General features: G+C 39.4%; 1 protein-coding gene across 3 annotated transcripts in view; it reads right to left on the reverse strand.

The window, feature by feature from the left end:
- Positions 1 to 16,311, reverse strand: part of LOC129332473 (cytochrome P450 2J2-like) — a 41,737-nt gene that overhangs the window by 3,680 nt on the left and 21,746 nt on the right. For all 3 annotated transcript variants that reach the window (XM_054983616.1, XM_054983618.1, XM_054983617.1), the window contains 5 exons: positions 13,962 to 14,111; positions 10,991 to 11,151; positions 3,763 to 3,939; positions 2,761 to 2,902; positions 986 to 1,173 (listed from right to left, as the gene is read on the reverse strand). In XM_054983616.1, the coding sequence (XP_054839591.1) occupies positions 986 to 1,173; positions 2,761 to 2,902; positions 3,763 to 3,939; positions 10,991 to 11,151; positions 13,962 to 14,111 (818 nt within the window). The remainder of the gene's footprint in view (positions 1 to 985; positions 1,174 to 2,760; positions 2,903 to 3,762; positions 3,940 to 10,990; positions 11,152 to 13,961; positions 14,112 to 16,311) is intronic.

Raw genomic sequence — 16,311 nt, forward strand, 5'->3', positions numbered from 1 at the left:
TAGCCCTGGCGTTCTCCCAAATATACATGCTTCATTCTCTTGGAAATCAGGAATGTAAGCTGGATTTATAAGCATGAACCCATCAACTCATCTTGATAAAACAGAAGCTGCTTGCAGGATGAAAATGGAATGTGCCTTTGGGGGGGGGCAACATTGAGAATAAAGTAGAGCAAGCAGCTATATGTACTCCTGAAGAACTGATTGGCCACAGAAAACTAAAAACACATTATAGTCTGTTTTACTTCTGATTTCCTCTCTTGAGTCTGGTAGGCAACCTCTGCTTAGTTGGGAAACCATGAGATGTCAGTATAAGGAGAGCTTTCCAAAGTGCTACCATTATTGTAGTACTACAGCATTTATGCTGGAAAAGTTTCTTAATAAACAAATACTAAATACATGAACACTTTGGGTACTGATGGTTGTTCAATCATGGGATAAACTTTGAATGAAATAGAGAAGCTCAACCACAAATAGATCAGCATTGATGGGGACAGATATTGAGGGATGACACAATAATCCCTGTATTATTTAGTATATTTCTGGGAAACAGTTCTGGTTTTTAGCCTTCAAATTTTGCCAGAGGAAGCTCCTCCTCCTATGAGGCTCCTAAACATATAAAGTGCACCCTCTTATAAAGTCAGTTTGGTGTAGTGGGTTAAGAGCAGCGGGACTCTAATCTGGAGAACCAGGTTTGATTCTCCACTCCTCTGCTTGAAGCCAGCTGAGTGACCTTGGGTCAGTCACAGCTTCTCAGAGCTCTCTTAGCCCCACCCACCTCACAGGGTGATTGTTGTGAGGATAATAACAACACACTTTGTAAACTGCTCTGAGTGGGCATTAAGTTGTATAAATCAAATGTTATCATTATCATTATCATTATCATTATCATTATCATTATCATTATCATTATCATTATCATTATCATTATCATTATCATTATATTGCTCTTAGGATCCAGGAGTGCAACCATAACAATTTGCTGCACCTTTGGAATGACAAAACCCATCATGTTCACATCCTTTGTAGTTTGTCTGGGGAGCCCAAATAATAAGATATATTGGGAACGCTGGATCTCATGAACCACAGCATTGGTGTAGGGCAGCCTCTTCCGATCTTGATAGGTGAATGACTGAGAAGAACCCAAAACCTCTTCCATCTCCTTGTGGACTTTCTCTGAGGAAACCAGTAATAGAAAAATGACACTGCATTTGCTTGTTAGAAAATCAGTGAAATTGCTGTCTCGTACATTCAATGAAGTGGAATGTATGTTGAATGAAAGGCTTTGGTCAACATCCTGAAATAGTAAGGGAGTCTTCTCAGGTCCATGCAAGAGCATATATTAAACATGAAAAGAAACCAAGAGATAAAGGGAACCATTGTTACCCTGAAGGAGAGGTGAAATTGACAGAGCCTTTGGTGATCCAAAGATTAAATTAACAAACCCTCTGAGCAGCGTTCTCTGCCAGCTCGGTGTAGAGAGGTGAAATTGAACTTTTTAAACTACACTTCCCAGCTAATATTGCATTCTCGTGTAAGATATCCCGTGCAGAAAGACTCAATGTAGGCAACTTTGAAGTATTCATTATTTGAATATCACATTTTCCTCTTCTCCATAAAAAATATATGATAAATTTTGCTAAGGAATTCTGGAATATGGTTTCATTGTTCATAAAGAAAATGTTGGAATTGCATATTACCCTAGATCCCACGATATTTTTATTGTCTATGTTTGATAGCAAGTTTTCAAAGGAACAAAAATACTTATTGCAACATATTATTACTGCTGCAAGACTGGTTTATGCACAGGTCTGGAAACAAAAGTGTGTACCTGATGAGAAAAAATTAATAGAGAAGTTGTTACATTGTATAGAAATGGACAGACTTACCTCAATTCTGAATTTAGAAAATAACAAAACTTTTGTAGACAGATGGAAAGACATATATCTTAAGCTGAATTTGACAACCAAGTATATTATTTTATGAAACTTATATTAGTTATTATATTGGATGTATAATTAAGTTATATAAGAATATTACTTTGCAGTATTTTCGCATCGCTCCCTTGTGTAAATAATTGAAAATTCTTAATAAAAATATTGGGGAAAAAATATATGATAAATTTTAAGTCTATCAAGAGGAAACGTTGATGATTTCTTTTGAGGATAAGTTACATAAACTATTAATCCTTATGGCGTATTTTGTATGTTCATTTAGTACAGATTTACCCTTCTCTTGTTCAAATAGATCAGAACAGCACATTTCACATCTGTTTTATCATCCAGAGAGACAATAACGGGCCTAAGATCATCCAGAGAGGTCTACGGTCACCCGGGGAGTGAGGATTTGAACGTGGGTCTAATTCTAGATTCCAGATTCTAGTTCAGCACTTTAATCATTCTATCAAACCGACTTTCTCAGATGGAAATCAAACATCTTTATTGTGCCTCTAAGTCCTTTAGCCTTTTAAAAACTTCAATAATAATCCCATCATTTAACCCATTTTTCAATGCAATTTGCTTTAAAATTCTTGGGAAGTTTATTCTAGAGGCATGTATTTTACACAGCCAATACCCCGTGTGGATCCAAAGAGAGTGCCACTTTATTCATTCGTTCTTATTTCCATTTAAGGATGAGTAGGGTTGTGCTAATGATTAGCTACTCAATATGAAAATTTAAAAGAATCAGAACCTGTTTACTAAAGATAGGAAGAAAAATCTGCCCTGTGGTCTTCCCTTGAACCAATGCAGAAGTCCCTCTTACCTTGGATGTCTGGGTGATTTGCCATGAAGAGCAGCGCCCACTGCAACGTGAAGGATATTGTTGCTGTTCCTGCGATGAAGAGGTCAAAAATACACTGAGTCAGATTGTCTTCACTGTATGTCGAGTTAGGGTCATTCTTGCTCTGTTGTTGATAAGAAAAGGCGATATCGTATTATCAGAAAATTCTAATCATTTGGACTCTGTAGCCAGGGATATTAAGGCTCCTTAAAAATACAGAGAGGAAGCATCAGGCCAATTACAACCCTCCTCCCCCAAAGGCACATTCTACTAGAATGTTATTGAGGCCATGAATTTGACCCATGGGTCCAGGCAAGTTTTCTTGTCCAAAATAGCAACAATAAAAAGCTTGAGGAGCAAAGTGATCAGTACAAATCACATATAATCTTCAGAAGAACAACAACAAAATCTGAACAGATTTTACATTTATAACCTATTGGATAAATTGTAATAACAAATGTAATAACAAAGTGTTATTACAAATTATTATTATTATTATTATTATTATTCCTTTCTCACTGAGATCCAAGGCAGATTACAATCCCATTCATTGCCGATTATGTGTCAGTGCATCAAAATTCGTTATATGACACAAACATTATCGGAAATTTCCCTCTTCTGGACTTTGCACTTTGGTTCTTTCATTTGAAGGGTTTCTTCCTTTTTGCTTTGGGTTGCTTATGAATCTGAATACTTGGGAAATGCTCTTTCTTTAGTTGAATCAGTTCCCTTTCCAACAATACTGCACAGCATCATGAAATCCTCTGTGTGCTTAAAATGTGTTAAAATTTCTGAGTAGTTTACATGTTTGTAAGCAACGCATAGCACCTCAACATCTTAGCCAGTGACCAGAGAGAAGCTTTCCTTTCAATCTTCTGAACCCAGAGCTCATACAGCAAATAGGCATTCATGGAATCCAGTTTGTCTTCATTATTTTCATATGTATTGAATGTATCTTGTGTCACATACAAGATGGATACTTACTTTCTTCATCTGACATAGGTAGAAATCAATGAAATCTTGTGGCTCGTGTGCAGCCTGATGCTCTTTATGCTTTTCTATCTCCTTCTTTGCAAATGAATGCACAGCCTCTATGCTCAAAAGCACCTTTTTCTGAGGCCCCGGGAGGCGTTCCATGAGCCACGGGAAAACTTCATACAGCTACAGGAAACAGGAGAGCAAAATCCTATCAGTACCATAAGATAGCTCCGTCCATAAGATAACTGTTTTGGCTCTCCTATCAGCATCAATGCTCGGGTCATACCAATTAAATTTGCTCTCTGTGAGTATAAAGTGGGACAAATGGTAGAACTGGCTAGAAAGGAAATGCTTAAGCAGCCCTCCTGACAACTTTCTTCTCCTGATTCCAGAATCCAAAGGTACTTTCCTGTAATAAAATACATGATCAGGAGATTGTCATACTTCTGCTATCAATTGCTTTGCATAGCCATCACCAGGTCCTTCTGAGTGCTTGGTGCTACCCATGTTACTCAGTTGCACCCAAATCATACAGATGTTTAGTGGCACCTTATACACTAACAACTTTTATTCTAGCATAAACTTTTGTGAATCACAGCATCAGATGCTGGAATAAATGCTATTAGTCTTTGAGGTGGTTCTGGACCTCTCTTTAATAATAAAAGTATTTTAATAAATACCCTTGGTGGAATGTGTAAAATTAGTCGGTATAGTTATAGCTAGATGTTCTGTTTATAGTGAATGGGCTTGGCTAATGTAGTATGCCTCAGGGGAGAATGATAATGAGTTGGATTCTGCGATCAGTGGAAGATACAAACAACTGAAAATATTCCCTACTTTCCCTTCCCCTAGCACCCATTTAAGATGCTTTTTTATATGATCAGAATTCAGAATAAAACATGAATCCAAATACTATACCAGTATCTTGGACCCAAATATTGGGAATACTGAATATATATAGTATTCTGGATACCCAAATCTGAATACCCAGATCTGATTTTCTTCTTTTTACCTAGCTGGTTTCATCCCAATGTTTCTTAATAATTCTATTTTTTTTTGAAAAATTTTTTATTGGGTTAGAATCCATCATTTTTACATTTACATTCAATTTACCCCAGTTTTTCATTTCTAACCCCCTCCCTTTCCCCCCCCCTTATTGACTTCCAACAGTTTTCCAACCCTTTGTCCCTTTTCCCTTACTTCTATTAAATTCCTCTATCTAAAACAAATATATATTCTCCATTATTCTAAGCAGTACATCCTTAACTATTTTTAATATTATATACCCAAACTGTAAGTCTTTGTTTCCATCTTAGATAAACAATTTATCCCATTCTCCAATTTTAAATCCTTCTATATATCATGAACCATATAAATCTTACATTCATTTAAATCAAACAATTTGACTTATTCTCTATATATTGCTCATTCTATCTCTTTATAATAATTCTATATAACTATCATCACATAGTCAATCAATTTAACTCATCTATACCTTCAGACATTCAGTTTGGTGCATTGTACACATCTTATCAAAGAAAGAAAATATTATTGGTTACTCAGTCCTTATATTTAATCCTTATAGTTGATTATTTTCTATCAATATTCTGTTTATTAGCCTATATATATAGCCTATATATATCTATATATATGTCAATCTGTTAATCTAACTGCTTATAAATTCACATTTATCTCTTCTCCCCCCGGTAAAGTCACCCCCCTCTACATTTTATTATACTTCAGTAGTTCTCAAACTGCCACAGTTTTCCTCCCACCTCCCATTTCTTCTCCAGATATTTTTTCAGCTTCTCCCAGTCTGTGTTAAACTGCCCTGAGTCCAGATTTCTCAGTTTTCTTGTCATCTTGTCCATTTCAGCCATGTACAGCAATTTATAAATCCAATCTTCAATAGTTGGCACTTCTTGTACTTTCCATTTTTGCGCATATAAAAGTCTAGCTGCTGCCGTCATGTAAAATATCAGCGTCCTATGATGGGCTGGAATTCCCTCCATTCCCAAGTTCAGTAGCAGGAGTTCTGGATTCTTATTGATTTGAAATTGTAAAATTTCACTCATTTCTCTTATTATTTCCCCCCAGTACTGCCTAGCTACCTCACACGACCACCACATATGATAGAGGGAGCCTTCATGCTTCCTGCATTTCCAGCATTTATTAGAAGTGTTCAAATTCCCTAGCGCAATCTTCTTTGGTGTCATGTACCAACGATAGATCATTTTATAAATGTTCTCTTTAATGCTAGTACATGTCGTTGTCTTTATTGTAGTCTTCCACAAGTATTCCCATGCCTCCATTGTTATTTCTTTGTTGAAATTTATAGCCCATTTCACCATTTGTGTTTTAACCGTCTCATCCTTGGTATACCATTTCAACAGTACTTGGTATACCTTGGATATTCTTTTCTTGTCCTCTTTAAGAAGGGTCTGCTCTAGTTCCGAATTCTCTAATCGTATACCTCCCTTTACAGAGTCCGAGTTATACAAGTCTCTGATCTGTCTATACTGGAACCAATCGTAATTAGGTGATAGTTCCTCTTGCGTCTTTATTCTAAGTTTAGCTGCTTCAATTTTAGTTATTTCTTTGTAAGTTAAACATTGTCATTCATTATCAACAGCTCTCGGGTCTATCACCTCATATGGAACCACCCACCAAGGAGTTCCTTCTTGTAAATAATTTCTGTACTTCTTCCAGATTGTGTATAGACTTCTCCGTACAAAATGGTGCAGGAACATCGAGTTGACCTTTACTTTGTCATGCCATAGGTATGCGTGCCATCCGAATATTTTTTTATATCCCTCTAGGGCTAATAATTTCTTGTTCTTTAATGTCATCCACTCTTTCAGCCAAAGTAGGCAGATTGCATCGTGGTAAAGTCTCAGATTGGGCAGTTGCATTCCGCCTCTTTCCTTTGCATCTTGTAAAACTTCCATTTTCACTCGAGGCTTCTTGCCTGCCCATACAAAATCTGATATTTTCCTCTGCCATTTTTCAAATTGTTTAGAGTCTCTGATGATTGGTATTGTCTGTAGCAAAAACATCACTCTTGGTAACACGTTCATTTTAACTGCTGCAATCCTACCCAACCATGACAGATTGAGCCTATTCCATTTAATCAAATCTCTCTCTATCTGAGTCCATAGTTTTTCATAATTGTTCTTGAATAAATCTATATTCTTTGCAGTCAGTTCAATTCCCAAGTATTTCACCTTACTTGTTACTTCACAGTCCGTTGTTTCCATTAGCAATTGTTGTTTCTGCTTAGTCATATTTTACATAATATCTTTGACTTCTTTTTGTTAATATAAAAACCTGCCAAGTCTCCAAACTCCTTGATCTTGTCTATCACTTTTGGCATGTTCTCCAATGGGTCCTCTACGATTAACATTATATCGTCCGCAAATGCTCTGACCTTGTATGAATAGTCCTTTATTTTTATTCCTCGAATTTCCTCGTCTTGTCGTATTTGTATCATCAGGATCTCCAATACTAAAATGAACAACAGTGGAGACAACGGGCAACCTTGTCTTGTTCCTTTACTTATAATCAGTTTCTTAGTCAGTTCATCATTCACCACAATTGCTGCAGTCTGGTCTCTGTAAATTTCCTTGATTGCTCTGATGAATCTTTCTCCTAATTGTAGCTTTTCCATAGTGGCAAACATAAAGTCCCAGTTTAAATTGTCAAATGCCTTTTCAGCGTCAACAAAGAAGAAACCAACCTCTTTATCACAACGCTTGTCATAATATTCAATAGCATCAATCACTGTCCTTAAATTGTCTCTTATTTGTCTGTCTGGCAAAAATTTCTTAATAATTCTAGATATTGCCTTCATGGATCACAAATGTTAAAAAAATAGCTCAAATCACTCATCAGCTCTTATAGAACATTACCCCCACCCTGCTGAGGAGGGAAGCACACATTTACTTGTTTGTGAGGAAACCGTTTTAGATTTTGAAAAAGTAAAGAGATGCATACATGTGTGCATTCATGCATTCCTTCTCACAGGTGATGAAATTTCTGTCCAGACTAGACATAGGCATGAACTGGGAAAAAAAAAACGAACCACAAGGTTCAAGGTTCGTACAGTTTTACAAACCATGAACCATGAACTTTCACAAACTTGCCTCAGTTTGCGAACCGGTTCATGTGGTTCGTGAAAAAATCACTTCCGGGGCAGCAGAAGGCCTGCAGAATAGGGGTGTGGGCTTCCGGTTTCCCCCTTTTAAATGCCAGCTGCTTTTCATCTGATGGGAGGGGAATCCCCATCAGCTGAAAAAAGCTGCCGGCTGTTCTGCTTCCCATGTTTGCAGAAGTTTGCTTATTCCCTGCTGGCTTATTCCCTGCTGGCTTTTAAAGCCAAGAAAGGGCTAAATGATTGGTTTTCCCTTCCTCCTTTGGGGTATGCACACACAGTCTTTTTTTTCAAAGGGAAGAAAGTGTAGCAATATTGTAACATTGCAGGATTGCATCATTGTAACATTACTGCACTTTCCTCCTGGCTTTAAAAGCCAGGAAAGGATTTAATAGCTGCTTTTCCCTCCCTCCATGGCATGTTTCAGGCTTTGCAAAGAGAAAAAAAACCAAGCATTTTGCACAGCCCTTTGGAAACAAAGTGGCAGGGAAGCAGAAGTAGCTACTGCTGCTTTCTTTTTCCATAGTTGGGTGGTTTCTATTGCCAGATCTCTATATTTAATCATTTTTTTCTTGTTCTTTTTCTTTGACTCTGGCACCCCCAGGAATAATAATAATAATAATAAGAGGAGGAGGAGGAAGAGGAAGAAGAAGTCTGCCTTTATTACTAAGATCCAAGGTGGATTACACGCTGCAAGTGAATATTGTGTAATCAGTTGCTAGGGCCTAGAGCAAACTGTAACTGGTGCAAAATGCAATATAATCAACAGGACAATCAATGAAAAAGACATACAATAGGCTATGTAAATTTGAAAACGAGTGTAAGGCTTTCTGAAACAATGCATAATTAATTAACATTACATCTTTAGCAACATCATACTACCCAGTAGGATCATATCTACATCAGCAGATCATATCTAATAGCATAGTCTATAGATCCTTTCCCCTTACTAGAATATCTCTTTGATACAGTTCCCCAGGGCCTGTAAAATGGAGATGTTCTGTCAGGCCTTTGGCTGAGGACCAGCAGGTGTCCTCCCCCTCTCCACTTAAGACCACCACTTTTTCTATGACTGCCCTCGGCCATGTGTTATGCCCATATGCTATGGTATATGGGGACTCCCAACTGTTTATTTAAGTAGCATATGTATAAAGCGCCTGGACTATAACAACTGTTAAGATTGCAATAGATTTTTACAGTTTTTATGATTAATTTATTCTATTTTATGGATGTTGTGAGCTGCCCTGAGCCTATTCGTGGGGAGGTGAGGTATAAATCGAATCAAATAAAATAAATAAATAAACTATTTCTGAGTAGAAAGCCCACGTGAATAATTCAGTTTTACTTAGCTTGTAGAAAGCAAGGAGAGCAGGAGCTTTTCTGCTCTCCTTGGGCAGGCCATTACATAAGGTTGGGGCTACCACAGAGAAAGTGTGTGTGTGGGCAGCTATCGATTCTGCACAATTGCAGGATCGTATATGCTGTTCAGATGAGCAAAGCTGCCATGGTGGAACATAGGGGGAGAGGCAGTTTCACAGATATGATGGATCATGGTCATCAAGGACTTTGAGTATGACAGTCCTGACCTTGAAATGAGCCCACTAACTGACAGGTAGCAAATGGACAGACTGCAGAATGGCCATGATATGCACAATTTGTCTCGCTCCTGAGAGTAAATGAGCTGCAGCATTTTGCACCATCTAGAGACTCCAAGTTGACTCTGAGGGGAGACCTATGTTGAGTGTATTGCAGTAAACTAGTCTCGACTACCATGGCTTGAATCCAGGAGGCCAGATTGGTTGTGTTGAAGTAGGGGGACACCTTCCAGGGTATCTTGAGTTGGGAGAAGACCTTTTTGGCTGCTACATTTTCTTGCTTCTCTAGCAGCAGTGCTGGATCCAGTATAACCCCCAGATCTGAATCAGTCAGTATCAACTGAACTCCATCAAAGGTTGGGCACACAATGTTCTTAAAGATCTTGTTTTTTCAACCAGCATTATTTAGAGTATAGAAAATCTTAGGCTGACTGCAAAGCAAATTCTTTTCAACCAAATTTTTTCCAAAGTGACTCAAATCCTTCTATTGTGTAGCCTGAAGATCTTCTTATCTGAAAATTGACTGTGCAGGATGTTAACCTGCTAAACATGAAGTCTTGAGTTGACCTGCTGGAAATCCTAGAATGATGTACTAAATGGATCCTGTTAGAAGCCTTAATAATATGTGGATAAGCATTCCATTACACTGTTTAGTGGGAACCTTCTAAGAGTACTATGAAAGCAGTCAAGAACTATGAGTGGTTCCGCACACGTTGGATAATGCACTTCCAATCCTCTTTATAGATCATTTGGAACAGATTTTTTTGTGTGCGGAACAAAAAATTCACCTCAAACGATTGATAAAGTGTGTTGAAAGTGCATTATCCAACGTGTGAGGAATCAGCCATAATTTGGAAACTTAACTGAAAAAAATGATGAAGTTGGTAGTATGCCTATGACAGAGCCGTAACAAAGCTGAAGACCTAAGACAAGTCATGAAGAGGGTATTTATTTATAGGAATGTGGAAGATGTTATCAGAACACTGGTCATATTGGTCTCAGGCAAATAAATGGAATGAAATTATACATGAAATTTTGGAAAGTGGTTTATGTAATCACCTGTTGTATGTCTTTAGGATTTCTCTGCTTTACATGTGTTGTATCTCAATAAAACATTTTTCTGTGAAACTACTGAGTCAAATGTTCCTCACTGGTTCAACATGGCCCATGGGGGCAAAAAGAACACAGATTTACACAATATATATATCAACTAGTTTATCTGGAAGATCAGCCAGCAGAGGTAAAGTGTGAATAATGATGCTTATATCCAAGCCTATGAACAGGAGTCTCCCATCTATTTTTTGGTTGTTCATCATCAAAATGAGTAAGTTTTCTTATCCTGAAAGAACCCATTCAAACCATCAATGTTTGAGTGAACCAATTAATAAGTGAAATTCCTCTGCATCCTTGTTCATATTCAGGCTGGAAGGAAAGGAAATCAGAGGGATACCTGTCTGGCCCAATAGGAAAACAAAAGAAAATGACTTACACCATGACCGATGCTACCTGTAAATTGTAACATGTAGTCAATGGCTTCCATCAACTTGAGAAATTCTTTATCTTCAACAGAAAAACTGTGTCCAAAAGTCGCATCACAGATCATATTGGAGACAGAAATAGTGATGGGAATTGAAGGGTCAAAGGGCTGCCCTGCAAATAATGTTGTTTGCAAAATATTAATATTTCCCCCCTTCTGTGAATATTCAGAATAGATTTATAGTATTTCTAGTAGCTGGAGTGACAGACTAGGAATTACCTGCTCCGCTATGGAATCTTGCTGGGTGACATTGGGTGAGTCACATATAGAGATGGGCACGAACAGAAAAAAAACCCCGAACATTCACAAACAGGGACTCACGAACAACCACAAACATGGCCCCGTTCACAAACATGTTCGTGGTTGGCTGTTCATGGGGCCCAGCAGGCTCTCCTCCAGCCATCATCCAAGTCAAGATCCCTCCTGCACCACTCCCAGAAACCTGACCTGAGCAGGCACCAGGAAAGGCACCAATAATAAATAATAGCTTGGCCCCAGAGCCTGGCAGCAGCCCTGGAACCTGAAGGGGTAGATCCCTACAACACAACTCCAAGAAACTTTACCTGAGCAGGCAGCAGGAAAGGTACCCATAATAAATAATAGCTTGGCCCAGAGCCTGGCAGCAGCCCTGGAACTTGAAGGGGTAGATCCCTATCCCACCACACACAAAGAAAATTCAAGCTCCAATGCACTCTATCAAAATGCCAACAGCAACTCTCTCTCCTCTGTCTGCAAAGTCAGAGCTGGGAGCCCCCCTCCCCCCTAGTCTTTGCTTTCTTATTGTAACAAATTTGGAGCTCCACACTTGAAAGGGAGACCTGCCTATCAAGCTAAATTGGGCTTAGATTGGGGTTTCCAGGGCAACAGCAGGAGTTCAGACAGAGTTCAGACAATCCCTGCCGAAGTTGCCACAGGAATTGATTGCAGGTGCCAGACTGTCTGGCTTGACGAACAGCAATGAACGAGGCTTGCAACGACCACCTGTTCATTTAGAAAGGGGCCTCATGAACAGCTTGTTCACGAACAGCAGATTGGGCTGTTTGTGGCTTTTTTTGGTTCGTATTGCTGTTCGTGCCCATCTCTAGTCACATACTCTCAGCCTAACCTATCTCACTGGGTTGTTGTGACGAAAAAATGGAGGATTGGAGAATGATGTAAGCCACTTTGGGTCCCCATTGGGGATAAAGGTGGTATAGACGGATTAAAATAAAAGAAATAACATGAATTTTGTAGTGGAGTTCATAGCTATGCAACAGATCTTCACAATAGCAGGGGATTAGCACTGGCCCCAAACCAGACAGCCAATTTCCCTCTTCTCAGCTTGTGACAGCCAAAGCTACTTATGGAACTGGGCTTCAGCAGGACAATCTTTGCAGACTCTAGGAGAAGCAGCTTTCCGTCCTCCAAATATGAGCCTCTAGCCCGGCATAATCTATTGCATCCTGTGTTGGATTTAGGCCTTGGAGGAAGATGAACCTGTTTTTCAATTACCTGCTTATCTCAGGCCCAACTCCATTTACACCTCTCACCCAAGTAAGCCCAGAGACAGCGTCGTCTTCCTTCAACAGCTGAAACTGTAAGCCCATAAGAACTCATTTCTGGTAGATCCCAGCATATAATAAATATGGTACCATCTAAGGCACTTGTTATTTATAGTCCTTATAGGGTTGTCAACTTTGTGGGCAGAGCCTGAGGAGGGCAATGTTTGGGGAAGGGAGGTGCCTCAGTGGGGTGTAATAATGATACCACAGCCAAGCTCAACTATAATAATTAACAATTAATAGAATGCTGATAGATCTAATACAATCAGTGATTTCTTGGTTATGTGTTTGATATAAGCAATACAATTGCTTGGTTGCTCTGTTAGTTATAGTAAGTGATGACCATAAGAATTAAGAACTCTGTCTCAGAGACAGAGTATAAGCAAGCATTAGATTCAGAGGAGTTAGCTGTGTTAGTCTGTAGTTGCGAAATAGTAAAAAGTCCAGTAGCACCTTTAAGACTAACCAACTTTATTGAAGCATAAGCTTTCAAGAACCATAGTTCTCATCGTCAAATGCATGCAGGGTATCCATGCATCTGACAAAGAGAACTGTGGTTCTTGAAAGCTTATGCCTCAATAAAGTTGGTTAGTCTTAAAGGTACTACTGGACTTTTTACTATTGAAGCCAGCTGAGTGACCTTGGGCTAGTCACGGCTCTCTGGAGCTCTCTCAGCCCCACCCACCTCACAGGATGTTTTGTTGTGGGGATAATAATAATGGCATACTTTGTAAACTGCTCTGAGCGAGCATTAAGTTGTCCTGAAGGGCGGTATATAAATCGAATGTTGTTGTTGTTGTTGTTGTTGTTGTTGTTGTTATTGTTATTAAGCAAGCAAGCATTGCATTTTTGTCAGACAGGCAAAGGAATGCTTAAAAGGTAACATGTTCAGACAATAGCTTATTCTGTCGGGTCACACATGTGTAATGTAACAAACTGACTTTGCACTTTAAAGGGTGACATGCATACTAAAATTTCTAACTGAAATATAACTGTGAATTGATCATTGCTATAAAAGTTGGTTGCTTAGGGGAGGGTTAGAAGATACCATTTTGCTTTGGATTATCCTGTCATTTCATTGTAATTAAAGTTTGTGATCCATTCTCCTTACTCCAGCCTTTGTGTCTGATTGGATAAGCCATCGAAGAGCCGACTTCGGCTTAACAATAACATAAAGTCCACCTTCCAAAGCTGCCATTTTTCTGTAGAGGAACTTATGCCTATAGTCTGGAGATCAGTTTTAATTCTGGGAGATCTCCAGGCCTATTTTGGGGCTGGCAACCTATTTGTACAGTTAAATTATTCCAAACATCCAGTGAGTAATTTAAAAAAAAAGTTATACCACAGTAACCATGGACCAGCTGTTTCCTAATATCACATACCCTTTGAAGATGCAAAAGTCTCAATAAGCTGTTGGGCCTCCTGTTGTATTTGGTGCTCCAGGCCTTTATTCCCCAGTCCCAGCTTCCGCATGGCAACTATGCCACATTTCCTCTGCTGCTTCCAGGTGTGGCCATTTGACAATATCATACCTACGGTCAGGAAGAAACAATGAGAAATTAGTACTAAAAAAATCCCTGTTAATAATGGTTTGGTTGTCAGCCTAGAAAAGAGACTGTGTGATGAAAAGTTACCACCTTTTAAAAAAAATATAGAACTGCAATCCCATTGCAGAATCAATGCCATGTGTTTTGGTGATATGTCTCCGATACTGGCCAACTATATATGCTCCAGAAAAGCAAAGCTTATTCACTCCCTTCTTCCAGCATTCAAACATTCAGGGCTAGTATACAGTACATTTTGTCCTATCTAACTGATCTTGACTATCCCTCATTTTAATGCTATTTTAATTAGGGATGCCATGAAGTTTATGGGGAACATCTCTGATAATTGAGGATACCTTATTCAATTTTAAAGGCCAGATGTGTTTCAATCAACAAAGGACTTATTGATTCACCAGCAAAGGACTTGAACATGAGAATAAGATTTAAATGTAACGCCCAAAATACAAATGTATAAAGAAGTAGATCTTGAGCAGAAATATCCTTTATTTTCTTATAATTAGATATATGATAAGAGTTTACTGTTGTATTCTGGTATATTATCTATTAATGTTAAAAGTTATAGTGTTTATGTAGAAGTGGCAAAAGTAGGTAGTATTAAATATGCAGCAATGATGGAACAAACAATGTACTTGTAAAAGAGATTAGTTATGAAATTTGAAAATTGAGAATGTTGAACATAAGTTTACCCAATATAAGTAGGTATCATTTTATTTTATAGATAATGTCCTTAAAAAATTAATGAACGAGATGTTGGGAAAAATATTTCCTGTTTTATATATTGTATTATTTAGAATTATTTTAGATCTATGCTATTATCTTACTATATAAAAGAGTAAGTGTGTTCTAGACAACTTACTTCCTATCCTGGTGTGTCACCAGAGGGTGCAGCTGTGAAGGAAACCCAGGCTGGGATCAGGAGGAAAGCAAGTGGCTATGCCCACCCCCTGCCTTCACCGGCTGTGATCATGCATGGAGCAGCTGGCAATGCCCACCCCACACCTTCACCCGACCAGGATCAGACAAAGAGCAAGTGGCAATTCCCATTCCCCTTTCACCTGGCTGGGATCAGGAGTGGAGCACGTGGCAATGCCCGCTCCCCTTCACTCAGCCAGGATCAGATATGAAGCAGCTAACAATGTGCACCACCCCTTCACATGACTGGGATCAGGTGTGGAGCAGGTGGCAATGCTCACCCCCACCATCACATGGACAGGATTTGGAGCAGAGCAGATAGCAATGCTGGCCCCTGCTTTCACCCAACTGGATTCAGGTGTGGAGAAGGTGGTGATTCACGACACCCAGCTTCACTTACCTGGGATCAGGAGTGGAGCAGGTGGCAATGCCTGTCCCCCACCATCACCCAGTTGGGATTGGGAGCAGAGCAGGTGGCAATACCTGCCCCCTTCAGCTAGCTGGGATCAGGATCAGAGCAAGTGGAAATGACCCCCCAACCGTCACACAGGTGGGATCAGGAGCAGAGGAGGTGGCAATGTCTTCCTTCTTTACCCAACTGGGATCAGGAGCAGAACAGGAGGCAATGCCTGCCCACTGCGATCACCCAGTTGGGATCAGGAGCATAGCAGGTGGCAATGCCCATCCCTTTCACCTGGCTGGGGTCAGGAGCAGAGAAGGTGGCAATGCCCACCCCCACCATCACTCAGTTGGGATTAGAAGCAGAGCAGGTGGCAATACCAGTCTCTTTCACCTGGCTGGGGTTAGGAGCAGAGCAGGTGGCAATGCCCACCTCCTGCCTTCACCTAGCCAGGATCAGGCATGGAGCAGGAGGCAATGCCAACTCTCCCTTCAACCAGCCGGAATCAGGCATGGAGAAGGAGGCAAGGCCTTTCCCCCATTCACCCAGCTGGGATCAGGTGTGGAACTGACAAACAAAATCGGCCGTTCTTGTACCAAGCTATCGAATACAGAGGGAAACCACACCCACAGGAAACAGGTTAACAATTAGTAGAAAAATTGTAATTATTAAGTGCAATTGAAAGTGCAAAGTGCTACTAATTCATAAATACTTCCATAAATCCATTCATAAATACAGGAGACAATAGTACATTCTTAACACTCATACAAAAAGACCTTATCAAATAACTAATTCCGGGTACCTAGCAGTCTTTATACAAATACCTCCATTCATCAAACCAATTCCAATACATTA

This window comes from Eublepharis macularius, chromosome 6, assembly GCF_028583425.1.
Source record: "Eublepharis macularius isolate TG4126 chromosome 6, MPM_Emac_v1.0, whole genome shotgun sequence".
Lineage (NCBI taxonomy): Eukaryota > Metazoa > Chordata > Lepidosauria > Squamata > Eublepharidae > Eublepharis > Eublepharis macularius.